Here is a 19,430-nt window from a genome sequence, read left to right on the forward strand (position 1 = left end):
TGTGCAATGTTATACTGAAACTATTCTGTGGCAAATAATCCATTAAATGGTGCACCATTATACTGCAGTATAGGTTTAGGAAAGTTAGTTTCTATTTCATTATTTAATGCAATCGTTAAATAAGCCCAAAGTTGAAGAAATTTATCTCTGCACATCCAAAAGTAAATTTGATGCTATTTCCAAAAGGAGAATGGTTAAATAGGGTAGGAAGAGCCTGAGGAGATGGATAGGGGTCGGTAAGTAGATAATAAATGAGCGGTATTAATATAGTGTAAATATATTCAGGATAAGATGCCCAAGGATTAATTGAGGCCCACCGCTGATCTACTGCCGCAGTTAGGGGCCTCTTCTACGCATAACTTAGGGCTTTAACTGCTCGACCGGAGAAGTGGGGAAAACGCCTATAGTGTGTGGTATAGTAATTGTCGGTTACGACTGTCGTAATTTAAATTATTTTGTTGGCAAAAGTAAGTCACTAACAGCCAGGATTTTAAGCTGAGATCCATTTAGTTTGGACTCAGTGTTGGAATGCTTTATTGGAGTAATAGCTTTCCAGTGTTCAGTACTTTGTAAGGAATATATACTGCTTAGTAATTTATTAATTCATTAAACTTTAGTTTATATTCTTTAATGTTTCTCTTTTATTTTTTCCTGATATCATTATGTGGTACACTACAGAACAACAGTAATTTCTACTTATCACATGTTCAGCTATAGTTGAAATTAAATTTTGTTCTACTGTTTATAATTACAAACATGAAAAAATAAACCACACGGCATAATGTCAAAGGTATTGGCACTTTGTGTAAGTACCATGCATCACTTGTACCCTCATGGCAATCTGTTTATAGTAATCGAATAAAAAGGACTATAAAAGAAAACTATATTCTCATGTAGTAGCAGTTTATTATTTTTTTTTTACTGGATAAATCAGATAAATTGTATTTTTAAGTATTTTCCATTTAACACATAAAACATTTCAGTTTTAATTATGTCAAATACATTTTATAAATTACTACCGATATTTTAATTAGAATATGCTCAAAAATTTTAAAAAGAAAAAATTTTGGAGGAAAAAGAAGAGTTGTAGAAGCTCAAATTAGAGAATTGTAAGAAAAATATGTATTTTTAAGATCAAAATTAATTTCTTCACTAATATCAATGAACGACATTGTATAAGTGATCCTTAATTATTGTTTGTTATTATATAGGTAATTAACTAATTGAGTTTGTATTAGGTAAGTACCTTTTTTTCCCGGTATTTACGTTTATTTTTTACGATTTTTCTAAACAAAATTATTGGTAAAATATGACCTTAGTAACGTGTTTTATCTTGCCACGGTTTTCATTAATTTAATTTTTTTTTTACTATAATATATACTATATTTTAACACAATAAATGTACCTTTATTTAAAATAACATTAAAAATATAATAACTAAAATTTTTAACATTTTTAATAAGTATGATTAATTAGCTCTCATATTTTACAATACCAATAAGTCATCATACCAATACGGCTTAGGGTAGGACGATTCAGTAAATTTTCGTTATTGTTGGAAGACTCTTTTACCATGGGAGCCATAGGGACAACTGCATTTCCTGGAATGCTCATACAAAATTAAAAAGGCTGGAAACTGCATTTGGTTCCTGCTAGTTTGATATTCATGGTACAAACTATCTTAACAGAGTGCTTATATTGTCTAAAAGTTAGCATACTACAAATACGTATCCAGTTGACTACATCCTAGGTTATGATATTTGTACTATTTACTGTAATGGTATTATTTATGTACGAGATCATATGTGTTCATATCATCAATAATTTAAAACACAAAATTGCAGAAATGCCTCCTATGGCGTAGGAAAAAAACATTAAAACAAGTTAATAATCACTTCCATATAATTCGATTGAGCTGATAAAACGTTTAACCAAGCTGATAAAATTATAAGTATAATTTTCATTAAGAGTTAATTTCCTTATATGTAAGTTCAATTAGTTTTTATAATTGTTCTGAATAATAAATTAATATTTACAGCCGAGAAATGGTATACCAAAATATTTTATAATTAATTTTTAACATATAAAAAAAAAATATAGTCCTTTGTAATTGTGAGCAGTAACGGCTAACAATGATTTTTTAGTTTTCATTACTCATGTATTTTCAATGATTATCAACATCTTTACCGTTTCAATTAGTTTTTAAATAATCAAACTAATCAACGGTTTAATTTATTGACAAAATTAATAGTTTAAACAAAGTTTAATATCTCAACATTTTTCTGGAAGTCATATAGATATTTTTGTTAGAATTGAGATGCAGGCCAAGCAGATCAACGAAAAGGAAGCAGTGCTTGGAAGCGGATAAGCCGACGAAGGTGCCGGTGGAGGAGATGTGGTCCTGACTGAAGAGAACACATGCATATAAAATTCATGGGGAGGGCCCGCCTGTGCCCCCCTCCCATGATCGAATTCACACCCCCCTCCTCTAAGACATTATATTCCAGCAGCGTTCGAACCCCCGCGGCGTCTCTGCTGTGCCATCAAGGTTTGGCTCAGTTCATTTTTTCTCGTTTGTATGATCTGGCTTAGCTTGAGGTTTAAATTACGGAATTTCAGCTATAAAATAACAAAACGTGGCATAAACATAAAACATTAATAGAATATTTACATTAAAACAACACGAAAATATTGTGTAATGACTTAATAAAACGAACAAAATCAGGATTGGTTACCATGACACAATTTGTCAATTTATTTCTGTTATCTTCAAACCATCCATCTACTTCTTCATTCTTATAAATTGACTCCAATCAACAACTTGGCTCTGCAGAAAATTACTAGTGTAAAACTAAATTTTACAGCCACAGAAGCAGCTGAAGCACAATAGAAAAAACTTATTTAAAAGAAAAAATGTATGACTTCCGGTATGTCAGGGTAAATGTACTCGTATATTTGAGGCAGTGTAAAAAAAAAAAAAAGGAAAATAATTTTGGGCATTGATATGTATGTCTTTCTATGCTACGATTACCTCTTGAACGAATGGGTCATTTTTGTTATTTATTTTTTAATTTATTGGATTTCGGCCCCTGATGCCTGAAGACCAAATCTGGAACTCTATGAGTATTGTCCTTTTTTATAAAGAAAAATAAATATCATATTCATATAGACAATGCAATTATCTACCAATCATTTAAAAAATCGTCTAAATCGGACCTGTATTAGATAAGATACTGCATATGCTGTTTGTGACCTTATTCAAAAAACTATTTTGCTCAACACTCATGAAAACTCGTTCATTTTTGCTGTTTAGACTTTTGAATAGATATGTTAAAAAAAATATATCTGTACTACTACAACCCAAGGAGAGTCAGGGGTGCAGTACTTTGTAAGGAAGTACTGTCACAAGACCAACGGTTGTGCAAGGAGGTATTTGTTTGGTCAGAATCATTCTCGACGGCCAGATTTTTATCCAATAAGTGTACCCACTTTTTGGGGCTGAGTGGATCCCGGAGGGCTTTCAAACCCACAGTGCTGACTCAACGACTACTGGTCATCATTATCTACCGCAGTCGGATTCGAACCCGGTTCCTTGGAGTTAGTAGTCCATTGTCTTACCAATGAGGTACGCACTCCCGAATAAATTATCTCCAAAAAATCCTTACCTTTCTACCAATTAGCAAAAACAGAGAAAAAAATTATAATTATTAATTATAGAAATGTGTGAACTTTCGTTTATGAAAATTTACAACTTTTTTTTAGTGTAGTTGTTTTTGCTGTTGTAGATTCATTGTAAAAATACTTGTACTAAAACTGATATTTCATTGAAGTACTCACATTTAAAACAGAATAATTCTACAGGAGCGTACATCTTAATTTTTTTTAAATAGGTGGCCTATTCCCAACGGGGTCCAGGGATTATAGAACGTAGGGAAAGTAGAATGTAGGGAGCAGAATAATTGATTTATTTTTTAGAAAAAAAAAATATTTCTGCTGATTTCAATTCTATTAACGAATATATTTTTTCCATTTAAAAATATTGATTGTTATTAAATATTACATGATATTCTCAATGAAATTATGTCACATTTATTCTTATGGGTATTAGTTTTCTTAGAAGAGCAACTATCTCTAGAAATTTGAAATACACTAGATGGATTTAATTCAATCTATGCGGTGATAGGAAATCCGTCAGAAATAAACCAATAATAATAATAATAAATAACAGTGATAAAATGAGTGCTGACGTTTCGGCCTAAATTGATTTGGTTGTCAAAGACAATTCAAATAAACTCTAAATTTTCTTAGCATCTGTTCATTTTATGCTTTGCAACTTAAACAATTGCGTGTGTATACAATAAAATATAAAATAGAAATATTCTTTATCTATAATTTTTCGAATTCACATATGAATATGAAACGGATTTTTTTTCCATTCTCAATAGTATAGATTGAAAATAAAACGGATAGAGATTACAGGGACTGAGGATGAGCGGCATTAGGGCGCGGTGACCCACTAAACCAAGATTAGCTGAGGGAGCTTAGCCACGCCAGCAAATTAGGTCCGGCGCCTGCATCACTAGTCCGCAATGCGATCCTGTCATGGGGGCTTCATCATCACATCCATTTCTATTACCGGTTTAATGATTTTAATTGTACCTCTACATATCCAACATTGTATGTTACAAGTAATTATAATATAATAACAACTCAATTCGCATATGTTCTTACCTATCCTTTAACGTGAGAAAATAGATGAAATAAAACAAGAAAATTTCTTACTTTAAAAAAAACATAACAATTTTTTTTATTTTAAGACCTGTTAAAAAAATCTTGGACATTGACTCAGACTCTTAATGTCATAATAAAGTAATCAACTCGATCAAAAAATAATTAATTTTTGTGTTGTAATTTATTAGAATTAACATTTATTTGTGTTTTAGGAATCAAATTGTATAACTGTAATTTACATGTATTCAGTAGTTCAGATTGTATTATTTTTTAAAATACAGTGTAATAAATATAAATATATTGTGCTTCATTTTTATTTTTATCTGTTCAAGTTTTAAGTTTACAACTCGCTGTCTAGTTCGAGGTTTTTCTAACTGTTCAGGATTTAATTTTCCAATTCACTGAGATCGCAATATAAAATATTACATGGTGATCATTAAAAACATTTATATATATAATATATGCGTAATATATTTCTGAATTCAAACTCTGATATGTAAAAATAAATTATTATTTGATGGTAAGATAGCCGTTATATTGAAATAGCTGCTAGCTCACGGTAGATTGAGGGGGACAGGTAGTGATTGGCATGAAAAACAGAAATGGGCTAATGTGTATCGATTGGAAGGTGCGAACGGGTCCAGGTGGGAGAACACTCCGCTCCAACTTCACGCCTCTCTTCTCCTATTAATTTCATACTTCGGTCCACTGCTTTGTGGGATCATGATTGCAAACCTTCCCCTCATCAGGTCTAGTCGGCTTAGGTATAAACAGTGGAAGCTAAATCAACAAGAAAATTGTCTATGGTTTGGGAAATATTTATGAAGAACAAGTAAGATCGACGAGGGTATGCAAAAACAATTCTAAATCCGAATCATTGTTAAAAAGAGATAACTTTATACTCTGTCGCGTTAATAGCTAATGTTATACAGAAAAATACTATTATTAATATTTTAAAATTAAGTGGAACACGTCGGAACCTTATATTACCTTCTTATATAGGGATACAATATAATATTAACAGTATACAATATTACAACTTATAGATTAACAGACTTTCTTAGGTAGTACAATTCAATAATACAAATTCTATTATCTTAAAAAGTGCTTCACTGTTCACGAATTAAATTTTTTGATTCATTTAGAATCAGTCGAAATCATACTAGTGATAGGTCTACCCTACGCTATTGTTCACGAAAAATTATCGCATTTTTTATCGTTTAATTAAACTATGGTGACAGCATTTTTATATCTATCAATTACATGTAAATTAATGGCCATTCCTAAATTTCAACTATCGGCTGCACCATGTTTGCTTACGAATGCGTTGAATTGCATTGAGTTCGTAAAAATAATTTTTGATAGGCCATCATAAATAAAACTTATTAGTTCCGAGATGTAGAAAGGCCCATAGACAATAGAACAATTATTTTCAATGGAAAAGTCAGAAGAATAACGTAATTTTTAGCCTCCTGGAAATTCGATCGTGGCTCAATCGTTACTTGATAAACACTTAATTGTAACATTAACGCTTTTACACTTTTATTTTGCAAAATATTTCTTATAATACTTCTTTAAATACACATTTATGTATTATTTTTTTTTCATCACTGTGATTTGTAAATATGTTTCATAAATTTAATTAATTTTGTTCATTCATAAAGCTAATAAACACTTCTAAATTGGAGTCGGAAATAAAAAAATAATAATTTAAGGTTTTGTGATTAAGTAAGGGTTTATTTGATTGATTATTTATTATTAAGTTATTGGCTGCTGAAAAAAAATAATAATTTATCAAAATATTTTAGACCATTTAATAATTTCATCACCCATGCTTTCAAGTTTTATAAGACAAATAAAGTGTCAAATCATATTATAATTATTATTTTAAACATATTTTACTTTTTTTCTCCATTATCATGATATATTATATTTTTACTTTTGACTCTTTTAGCAATTTTTTTTATTAAAGGCACCCCTGTATAGTGTGGGTGTGATCGAATTTGTGTGGTTTTCACAATTTCATTAAAAATATAATGTTTATTTAACATATTTATTGATTTTTTTTTTTTAAATCACGTCTGAGCTATGATTTTGACTCTCATTTTCAATTCCGTGGTCAAGTAAGCGCTGAACTCAACTTACTTTGCTACTGATTTGGCTTGCCATAACATTCGTGTAGTCATCTTTAGTTTTTGTAAAATTTTCCAATTTTGGAAGTTCAAAACTTCCATTCCTTGTTACACTCAGTTCTTTCGTTATACTGGAGTCAATTTAAACATTCATACGAGCAAATTTTTAAGATCCCATTTTATTAATTGATTCCAAATTATTATAAGTAACCCGTTGATTAGATGACTGATGACCACAATTTATATGATCAAAATTTCAATTGGCATTATTATAGATACTAAAGCCACTCCTACTATGCAAACTGATTTATGTGGATTTACATGTACTAAAAATTATATGTTATTCATTTAATATAGTTGTAACCTGTTTGATTTCTAATTCATTTATTTATGGCAAATACAGGTGAGACTATAATTATTTTAATTTACAAATTAGTTACAAAGAATAAAATAGAAAAATAAATTGACTTGATTTACGTGGTTACAGATTGTTCTGGTTGCTAGAGGAAGTACATAACGATATACGGTATTAAAACTAATGGATAATTTAAAATGTTTTGAGTTTATAAATATATTATAAATTGTTGATTTATTATTTACGAAAATGAGTCCAAAAACTGTATTACTTTTGTTTTCCTTTTTCAAGAAGAATTAGTCCTCTTTTAATACTTTATTTTTCCTAATCATTTTTGGCCCACTAAAGACAGAGAACATTTATGATATTTCATATTGGGAATGAATATAAAAATTTATTTTAATGAGCTGAGAGATGTCTATCAAATTAGTTCAGAAGAGGAATATAACTGGATAGTGGGAAAAATATTTCAAATCGTTGTTTAAATGAGAAGTAAAAATAATAAATGGCTATTTCATTCTAAAAAATAAGAAAATAATATAGGACTCACAAAACCCTTTTGAATTAATAAGTGAATGCTTATAACTTAAAATTTTTAATTTGAGCTAAAAATATTTCGTAAATGGAAATAACAGTTTCACAATTATTAGATATAAATATGAGAGAAATTGAAAACCAACATATTATGAATTAATAACATATTATTTTAAGTTTATATAAATCTACCTTACATTTATTTATTTGGTTATTATACTTTAAATTGAAATTGTAATTATATGAATTTACGATTATCTGTTATTTATATTGTATGCGTATGAACAATATTATTTTAGAATCATCGCTCCGGTCAAAAATGATATATCACCATTAATCATTTTTATAGGGAGTATTCTTGTTTTGAAAATGTCTCAATTTAATTTGTTTTTTTTTATTCGTCCCTGGAATGTCCATTATGGAGCAACGCATTAAATCATTTAGTGCACCATTGCATCAACATTTTTTTCCGAAAACTCTAAGGTTCTCTGAACTTTTTTTTGGTATTGCAATTTACTCCAGAGACGATACCGCTGTGGTTCATTTACTTCTTGAATGTAGCTCTTATTTTTGTAGTACTACTTATAGGGAAGAGTAGTTATTATCTATAAGCTTTGATGTTGGGTTAAGGAGAGAAGGAGCAGGTAAAGAGAGCGTTAGTTATTAGCGGGACGGGATAGGAGGACATGGATTAAAATTCATGGGCTTGCGCGATCCCAACCCTCCACTGGTTAATCGTTACGGTGCCCCTCTTAGCGCTACCACACGGTGTCCGCTATGTCTCATTAGGCCTCCGTTCTGGCTTGATATCTTATCTTAGTCAGTATAAAATAAAGAGAAACTTGTTTTGCTTGAGGTCAAACTGTTTGGTTAGAGTAAATAGAATTGATTTTCGAAATTCTCAAAGATTTGTATAATTGTTTTGTTTTTTTAAATTGATTTTTAAACCTTAAAAAGGTGGTAATATATGGAAGATAGTTAATGGAGGATATATGGTGCTCATATAAATGCAAAACAATTTCAGTAAATCAGTGCACAGAATGTTTGTATATCAACTGCAAATGTTTGACAACTACATTTTTCAACTCACCACACATTTACTTACTAAAACACCTTTACAACGGAAAGATGTCAATTGATATTCATTGGAAGAAAAAAAAAATCAATGTCCAAGAAACCACGCGAATAAGTGCATTGTCATAAAAGCGGTAATCGAATCAAAGATAACTTCTGGAAATGCATATTAGTCTCAAATGATTCACCTGAAAGAGTCACGATTTACTTGGAATTGGTTGAATCTCAATTTAAGAGAATCCAAGATATAGGGAGTAGAAGATATTTTGTTTTGTTAAAGATTATTACTTGACGCTATGATTTAATATTTGTTATTTTTGTATTTTTGAGTGGATTTAAAAAAAATAATAAAATTTAATTTGAGCACTTAATAACAATATAAAACAAAGGAAACGAATAGTTGCAGTGTGAAGTAAGCAAAAGAATGTTATATATATATATATATATATATATATATAAGAAGATAAATGTTAGCTCAAATTATTTAAGAATTTGTTTTTTAATTTTAGACAGTTGACAAAGAACCCTCTATGAGGCTTGAAACCAAATATCTGCACGGATTTATTATTAAAGTTTTATATATTTGATAAAAAGGATTTTCAAAATTAATTTGTTTAATAGTTTTAATCATTAGTGCTTCTGTTTTTTTTTTGTTAAACAAAAAAAATTGCCTGAAAAACGTAAGATTTGGAAATTTTGTTGTTCTTTTCAATAAAAAATTAAATTTTAATTTTTAAAAAGGAATAAGGTAAAAAGGATCCACCAGAGAATCGTTTATAAGAACCGATTCACAACAAGGAGAGAATCGCTTCAGTTGAATAGAAAGAAGCTATATGATCAATAAAACCGGTTGTTGAATATCTGTAGTGCTTTATTTTTCTGTTTTTTTTTTTGTTTATAGATTGAAATTTGATAAAATTTATTTTTAAAATAAATTCCTGTAATATTGTTAATTAACAGTTATTTTAAAACGATTTGTGTTCATTTAAAAAAATATATATTTGCCAGAAAAACAGCAAGATTTGGGAATTTTTAATTAATTTTCATTCCCTCAAAATCCTTATTGTTGATAAAAAAAAGAAAATAAGGAGAAAAAAATCAACCGAAGAGTCGTTTTAAAACATCGATCCACAACAAGGAGTGATTGATTGACTCTTGGAAATGGACTAACCACTTTATATATGAAAACATTTAGTTTTTAATCGCCTAGGATTTATCACATATTACTGTTGTTAGTGAGATGGCCGGCCTGGTAATAGTTAAACCACGTAAAAGAATCATTCACTGGTCGTAACGATCATTTATGTTGTGTTTCTTTCAGGCTGATGATTATCTCGGAATAAGCCCGTATACCATCATAATGTTATTTACAGTTTTGGCACCGCTATACCTAGATATCGGCTAGTGTATGTATGTTCTTAATCTCTACAATTTTTGCAATTTCGTTTTGATTTTCTCTGGATCATAACAGTGACGGATAACCGGATAACGGATAACAGTGACACAAGGTATTTTGTGGTATTCTTAATTTTGATAACCTTCTCTAGTTCTTCTACTTGGTAAAGATGATTCACCTGAAGGAGTTGATCGCCAAAATCCGCTAACATTTTTTTTTACTGCTTTTAGAACTCAATTTCCCAAATGCATCTGTCATCTTAATTTGAATTTCCTCGACTGACCGAGGAAACTAAAATATGCCTGTCCTGATGTCACCTCAATAATTCAATTCCTTTTTCAATTTTCATTTTTGATCTTTCTCGAAAGTAAAATTATTAACAGATTTTTTTTTCTACGCAGTTTTATACAGTAAATACACGTATAAAATTGTTTTCGGATTTCGGAGATTTATGTCTTCACAATGGGTCGGACCAAATAGGTCCCCGACATGTATGCATCTTAAAATCTGATTAGCCATTAGAGTCTGTAAAAGAAAACATACTCCATTCAGTTGGAAAAATTGAACTACGCGCGATAGAATGTTAGATAATTAAATTCCTTACAAAGAAAAATAATCTTATACCGTTTCTGTCAGAAATTATTTATTTGATCACAGGTATTAAAATCTGCCACAACCTTGCGCAATAAGTAATATATTACACTGAGACCTCCTGTATATTTGTCTGGAATATATAATGAATTAACCAATTGTACAAATATTTACTTCCATTAGTTTCTGTTATAATTATGTTTGGTTTCGTTTTTCAGGTTATACTAAGAAACATGTTTTGTTCCTTGTTTTTTTGCAAAACGTTTTCTAACTGTAATTCACGAGATTAAGTTTAAAAAACAATAACGAGATAGATACATCAGCATAACCACCATGAAGTATTGAGTGACTTGTTAAGATGCATTTTCATACAATGTTAATAAAAAGTAATTTGTTATTTGTACATTTACGATGTTGAAAGATTCATAAAATTATTTCAATTTTCATCTATTTTGTGGCAAGTTGGTTAATTTATATTGTGAATATCACAAAAAAAAACTTAGAAATTGTGAACTATAATAATTATAATAAAATACTTCATTAATTAATTCATTCATTTTTGATAATGTTGCTTAAAATCACATTACCTTAAAAAAATTATACATGTATTACCTTAATAAAAAAAAAATTAAAGTTGTGTATAAAATCTTATTATCCTCTTCGGAACGAATTAATACAACAATTTATTCAAAACCAACGATTTTTTTTCAATATAAATATCATTTTTATTAGGCATTCTTGATTGAGAAATTTATAAGAAAAATTAAGACATTAAGAAAAATATAGTTAAAATATGATACAATCAAATTTTAGTAACTTGTTAATTAGTTAATTAATTTCTATTGAAATTCTATCCAGAAGTTAAACGTTCCCATACAGAGAGTTTGGTATTTTCGTAGACTACAGGTATCTGTATATCTTATTACTGCTAGTTGTCTATTGATACCTGATAATTAGATACTTAATATTTATTTATATTAGTCAAAATCATCATAAAAATAAACACAATTTGGGGTATTTCGTCAAGTGCTTTATAAATTATCAAATCACAGATATTTATTCATACCGCGACTTCGACTAACTGCGTCCCCTTCATAAACTTTGTATACTAAGATATCAGTATATTTGAACCCACCTAATGGTATTTAAAGAAAATAATTCTACTTGGGCATAGCATATAGGAATCAAATGTTTTATTTTATCATAATTCCAAGATTTTTCAATTCTTCTTAATTTACAGCTTGCTTAAGATTAAACTCAATTTAAATACCTATTTCAGTTATGACTTTCCATTATTATTTTTACTTTTCGCTAAGTTTTCATACTTAAATTATAAATTGAGTTGATAATTAATAAATTAAAGGTGAATCAAAAGTCCAAAAATCCAAAAGTAATGATCCCGACCTTTTCGTGGTTTGATATTAATTTTAAATTCATTTTTTTTTTTTTTGTCTCATTGTCACTGAAGCTATTATAACAACATAAATGCTTGTCGACTGTATTAAATAATAATTTATCTTCATCAATTTTAAATTTTATTTATTATATTTTCATCAAAAGGGAGGCTTTATAGTTATTGTTAAATTAGATTTTTTCTATTAATGAGGTAAATATTCATTACAAGATTTTAATTGTATATAAAACATCTATAACATATAGATACAAATTGTTGATAAGATTAAATTATTTGTAAACATTTTAGGATACATAGTACAAGAGTATGGGCTGGATCCCGAAACTTTCTACAAGTACAAAATATAGAATAATTATATACTCTAATTGGAAGTTTTCTTCGCCTCAGGATTTGAAAAAAAAGAAAGAAATAAAACTGTTTCTAATCAAACTTAATTTAGGTATATTCATTTTTATTATTTTAAACAAAAAGTATTTTTAAATATTATGAATCTGACATCTCTTTGTTATTTATTAAAAATCAGAAAAGCAAAGATTTTGCTGTATTTGTGCCAGAAAGATTTAAGAATATTTTCAATTATACCAGTTCCTTTCCCTAACAACATGCTACATAAAAAATCTTTCATTGCAATTATTTTTATTAGGTTATTCATTTTAGAAAATTGGAATATTTAATCATTATAATATATAAGAAACCATAGACAAATGAAGGACCGTTATAAATCTAAAATATTTTTATCAATAAAGTTCTTCAAATAGAAAATGCATTATGTGCATGTATAAAGTCTTTTGATATTTTCCCATCATCAAAACTTATATAAGATGTGACTACCATAATTCTTAATATAAATAAAATTGGAAATATCTGTTGAGTACGTAATTTATTTTTCAATATTCGTAAAAAAATATCAGCTTTTAAAAGAAAATGTTTTAACAAAAAAGGTATTCAATGCATACATCTACTTAGATCAATATTAGATAGTTTAAGCGTTATGATGTTCACACGTAAAATAAGTTTTAAGAATGGCTAAAATCCAAAAGGCCTTTGTAAACTTCTTTGAAATTTTTAAGCTTTTCGGTGATCCTTTACTACATATATAATTGATTATTTATTATTATTACTTTTATTTTCTATTTATCTTTTTAACCCAATCATTTAAATTTTCCAAAAGAGAGATGAATATTCAAAATTTCACAATTATATATAATGCGTTTTTTGAATTTTGAAAAAGAGATTTCATATAATTTTAACACATGAATTTTCGTTGTTTTATATTTCAAAAATGTGTTATAAATAAGTTTTTAATAGTTACAAAATCATTACCATAATAAAAGAAAAACTTAATATATTTTTGGACTTTAAGGACCAGGGATAAATTTTGAGGTTAAAAAAAAGTTTGGAAGGTCACTGTACTTCCTCCATGTTAAGCTGTTAAGAAATTGAATTTCAAATAAAAATATGTATATTTCTAAGAATAGTTAAATTATTTAAAATACATAATTTTTAACAATAGTAAGGATTTAAGGTTTGTTGAATTACAATAAATCCTTAGTCGTAAAAATTTTAGTTAAAAATAATTGCAAACAAATGAACACAATAGCAAATAAGAAGTTTATAGTATATTTGGGATCTTGTTTCAGAAATAAGTATATCCATGAAAAATATTGATATACAGATATATACAAAATCATGTTACAATATGAATCTGGCATATTTCTAAAATTACTGGTAAATCGGAATTTTCTGTAATTTATTTAAATTTATTTTTTATTTGTATTATAAATGATGAAACAAAAACAACCTAATACGAAGTATATTCGTTTTAAGTTTATTTTTTCAATTATTTCAAATTATAAGCTAGTTAAATATTATATAATTTATTTTTTTTACTTAGAAAGGTAAAAAAAAATTATTAATTTTAACAAAAATATGTTTTTTCATAAATCATCAACAATCCAGGTATGGAAGCCAAAACTGCTCTATAATAGGCCGTCAGGCTGCTGTTTTTAGAGTGGTGTATTGATTCGGCGAAGACCACATAGCGTATCTTAACAACTCTTCTACGATTTAGAGCATGAAAAATAGGAAATGCTTTGATATTCTGAAATCAACCAAAGGTTTGTGTTTTTGAGCATTAAACATATAGTTATGATGAAAACGTGTGTAAACATGAAATTATTTTTTTAAAAAAATCTATCCTCTTTGGTAATAAAAAAATTGAATACCAATAATACACTTATTGTATATTTTATGATTTTCTCAATACGAAAGTAAGATTAGAACAATACTCTAGCATTTAAAAATGTAATAAATATATCAACTTAATTTTTTTTTTCGATTCAGTTATCACGGTCAATTTATAATCTAAAACTACCAATATAAATGTCTATAAAATTTTAATAAATTCATTATTATTATTTTAGAACGTAATTCTACCAAAATATTCTACCATACACCCAATATTTATTTAATTTTGTCGAAAAACTATTGGTATTTTTGAATAGTTATCTTTAATGGTAATAATTTTATATTTCTTAATAGTAGTATGAAAAACAATTTTAAGATTCTTTAAGAAGATACAATTTAACATTCCCTGTCCATTCTTCTTTATTAGCTACTAGCTATAATACTAATTAAGATCTTAATAATTAAAAGGAGTTAAAAATATACATAAATAAATTGTGTATAAACTACTAAACCAACACTACTAATATTTCCTTATCTTGTTGCTAGGAAATCGTTTATTATGCTTAGTAAAATAATAAAAAAATAAAATAAACTCAATCAATATTCTTTGGGACAAAGGAATCCATGTTCGGTATGTTTTTAAAATGATTTTACTTTTGGACTTTGAAAAACCTGATTTATTCAAAATAGAATTATCGTTGAATTTTATTTGATAAAAAAGAATTTGTTTTAATGTGTTTTCATGAGAAATATAAATAAAACTCACCAAAAAAAATGTTATAGATTGCTTACTATTTAAAGCAACAACGGTACACGATACAACTTATTTTGCATTTCACCACTCAAGAGTTTTTGCCAAATATTGACAAAGAAACATCTAAGAATTAGCCTTATTTTGGTCACAAGGCCGGTTCATGGAATATTCATAAGGGTAGTACTACGCTCCATCATTCTTAAGCCAATCTTTGCCTCATTTTTTCCCCTCTCATTGAGGTTCTAATTCAAGAGAAGATGCACTGTTGACAAACATCATTTCCATACCCGGGGAATTCGTAACATCCAACTGTTTAAAAAAGAGTTGCAGGAATGGCAGGCTTTTTAATACGTAATGGGGTTGTAGGTGCCACTTGAATATTAAATGGGGTGATACATTATGAATGGAATTGTAAATGGGATGTAATTCCTACTTAGCATGCCAAAGATGAATAGAGATATTCTACGATATATAAACATGATTAGGTTTATTCGCTACCACAGATTAAATCTTTTCACTCTTTCTCTCTCAAATCTAGTGTTTACGTAGTTTATAAATAATGGATATATCTCTTCCGTTTTATTGTTTGTATAATATTTTGATTTGTACGTAAGGTGAATTATATATTTAACGTTTAATGTCACTTTTTTTCTCTATGAGGTTATATATCCAAATAATTAAAACCATATGTATTTTAGAAAGTTTTAATTGAATGGTTCATAACTAAGTTGTTTTTATCTTTGGACATGCTTGGAGCAAGAACGAAAGGAACAGAGTAATTTTCTTACTACAAAAATTTTGTGTTCCATTCTCATTTAAGCATTGCCGTTTTTTAAATGCATTTTTAGAACTTCAAAAGATATGTCTATTATACTCAGTACCGCTAAGACACTGATCAAACATGGATATTGCAGGTTCTACTGTTGAAACTGGCATCTACAAATAATATAGAGCGTGGCCTACTCACAAAAGGTGTAAATATAGATAGTTTTGGAAGCGTACTCACCGAAGGGTTGGTCATGCAGCGCCGCATGGGGTCCGGGGGGCTCCTGTAGGTAGGCGAGTACCTGCCGGGGAAGCAGGGCCCGGGCCCCGATATTGGTAGCGGGGACTTGCCCTGCATCATCTTGTCAGTACTATACATCATCAGGTCCATCCCGCTCCAGTCTCTATACCATGGCGTGTACGACTGCCAACCCGCGCCTGCTCGGCCGCCATCTTCTCCCCACCCCCACCCCTTCGGCTCCGCTTCTAATTGGCTCCCAGTTGGGAGTGGTGGGGGAACCGCCCCTCCCCACCATCCGATCTGTGACGCTTGATGACACGCTAATGACACCGCAATAAAATTAATATCCCTCCTACCGCCTTGTCATTTTTTAACTAGCTCTTTAGTGGCCACAGTCAGTGGCCAATATCCGAAGGCACTGAATTAGATAGATCATATCTATGGCAATTCATTACTAATACATAGCTCCCCCAGAATATGAATGAAACGTAAATTGCTTTAGTAGTTTTTTTTTTTTTTATTGTAGAACTCAAATCCCGTTCATTTTTTCTGCTTTAGTTACTATTATGTATATATTTCCCTATATCACTTAAAATATCTAATTGTATTAACCATTTCTAATATACTTTTCCGATTAAAAAACAAAATTTTATGTTACATAATTTAATAATAACTGAATATTCCATAGATTATTGAGTAAGAGTCATACTTATTTACAAACGGAATGTTCTTTAATAATTTTACTTTTATTTGTCATCATTGATATATTTTTTAATAATTAGAAATTAATAATTATTATAAAGACAATGAAAATAAAAAATAAATAAATTTCAACTATTAAAAATTAATCACAAGTCAAAATGAGGTTTAATTATTAAAATGTTTAAACGCTTCTGTAAATAAATAATTATACATAAATTCGTTATTAATTCAAATTACTTTTTTTTGTATTCTGTTAATACTTAAGTTACTAACAATCATAAGGGTAAATAAATTTTATTACCTTTATGTTCATTTCATTCTTCTACTTTACCTCAAAAAATGCAAGATATTTTATAATTAATATGATATTAAACAATCATTTACTATTGTTATTGTATGATTTTTCTAAATTATATTACATTATGATATCATTTTATTATCCATTAAAAATTATTTAATATTTTATTACATTAACGATTTTATTTACTCTTTGATTATTTTTATATAATGTGGTTTAATATTTTGATTAAATTATTAAATGCTTATAAATACCTAAAATGATTTAATATTATATTAGGTGTATAAAAAGCTTTCATATTTTATGATATAATTTAATTATTTTTTACTGTTTTAGTGACATTACATAGGTCTTATTATGCTTACAATTTGGCTCAGTCCTTCATTAATTGTTTTATTATCCTTTCAATACTATTCTCCAAAAATGTAATCCATTTAAAACCAATCTTCAACCAGCTTAGTTATGAAGATATTATACCACATAATATTTCGATATTGGATAAGTAACAATTGTATTTTTATTTTTAAACAGGCTAGGTGAATCATTAAGCGAATTAGCGAAAAATTTGCTCTTCCTAATTTGGATAAATTGATTCTCTGTAATTAATAAAGATGAGATTTTTTATTACAAAGCGTTCCCTTTTTTTTTTTTTTTACTTCTTTATTGAGTTTAAGCCTGCGTCCACACTAATATTAAAATCCGATTTGTAAATCAATAGGTTTATTCCGTGAGTCAGCTGGAATCGAACCTGCAAGTGACGAATTACTTGCCATACAAGCTCGACAAACTTTAATTATTTTTGTTTTTCAATAAATGATTTATATTAGAAAGGTGATTATTTATAAGCTATTAATATATAACAGATATTCTTCATGGTCATGAATGCTCAAAAGGACTTTCACTTTTTGAGGATAAAAAAATTCCTTTTCTTCTGCTAAAAAAGTTGTAATTGTATAACTATATTCTTAGAATGACTTAATACTAATTTAGCAGCATGTAAGTATTGTAAATATTAATACCGCAAAGAACTATATGAAGATGCATTAAGCCAAGCTAAAATATGGTTAGAGCTAAGTTTGATCAGGACTCAAGAACAATCTACAAGATGTTAAAGCAACATTATTAAACTGGAACCGATTGGTAAATATTGATTTCTATAAAAATTGTATACCAATAAAGATTCCAAATGAATTTATAGAATCAGAGGAGAATGTTTTCGCCCTGCGTGGGTGCCATATTTTATGAATTTTAATTTATTTACTTTGGGGTTAAATGTCAAATGAAATTCGAAAATATTTACTTATGCCTATCACGAAATGAGCAATGACTAGTTCATCAAAAAAATATGAGTTAGTAAAATATTCTAGCATTGAAGATGACTGAAGTTGATTGATTAGGATAATTTAACATGAGAATCAAATCCCAATGGATGTCTGCCAAGAAGAGATACCTACATCAGTCCATCATGACAAGTATAAGCGATAATATGGGACGTTAACAGTCGATTGATACCATGAAGTACTTATTTAAATAATATATCTTATTTTCAATTTTCAATACATTTCAACAATTTAAGGGTTTGGCCAATTGACAGCCTTCGTAGATTTAATATAGATATTACTTCTGTACTATATGCCAGACAATGGCTGTGAAATAAAAAAAAGCTAATGACCAATAATATAGACCTTCATTTTTACGAATCCTTCAATTTCATTCTTCAAGTACTTTGGTCACATTTACACCATTATGCTAAATTAAAAAACTAATTTGAATCTTTTAATTTTTATCTCGATAAGAACAATGTGGATAGATTAATTTTATAGCCATCCTACAACCGTAATATAATTTAGGTTTATAAATTTTTATATATAAAATACATTTCATACGCCCTAATTTTTCTAGGAAACACTCTTGAGAACATTGTACGGCAGAACTATAGAAATATTTTACCAGTGAAATCATTTTAAAATTAAACAAGAAGTTAACGAAAACGACTAGTATGTCACTCAGATTTTGACTGAGGTGTCTGTCCCTGCTCAAATATCTCTTATATTGAATCATGTCAACACGAACGTTCATAATCAATGAAGTTCAACTCCATTGGCTCATTACCAGTGATGCGGCGAGAGGGATGCGCTGGGATCTCTTTAGCTCTGCTCTACCCCTAACACGTGGGGGGATAGAGTGGGCTCAGGGATCCTCAGGTCGATTGTGTAAATATTGTATATATTATTTTATCATTATGTTATTTTATTT

The 19,430-nt window shown here is 28.6% G+C and overlaps 1 protein-coding gene across 3 annotated transcripts in view; it reads right to left on the reverse strand.

Annotated features, from left to right (window-relative positions):
- Positions 1 to 16,375, reverse strand: part of acj6 (abnormal chemosensory protein 6) — a 93,825-nt gene extending 77,450 nt beyond the window's left edge. For all 3 annotated transcript variants that reach the window (XM_024363754.2, XM_014415076.3, XM_014415075.3), the window contains exon 1: positions 16,175 to 16,375. In XM_024363754.2, coding sequence (XP_024219522.1) covers positions 16,175 to 16,324 — 150 coding nt within the window. In that variant the 5' untranslated portion in view covers positions 16,325 to 16,375. The remainder of the gene's footprint in view (positions 1 to 16,174) is intronic.
- Between the last annotated feature and the right edge of the window lie 3,055 nt (positions 16,376 to 19,430).

Source organism: Halyomorpha halys, unplaced genomic scaffold, assembly GCF_000696795.3.
Source record: "Halyomorpha halys isolate HHAL.00 unplaced genomic scaffold, Hhal_1.1 Scaffold91.1, whole genome shotgun sequence".
Classification (NCBI taxonomy): domain Eukaryota; kingdom Metazoa; phylum Arthropoda; class Insecta; order Hemiptera; family Pentatomidae; genus Halyomorpha; species Halyomorpha halys.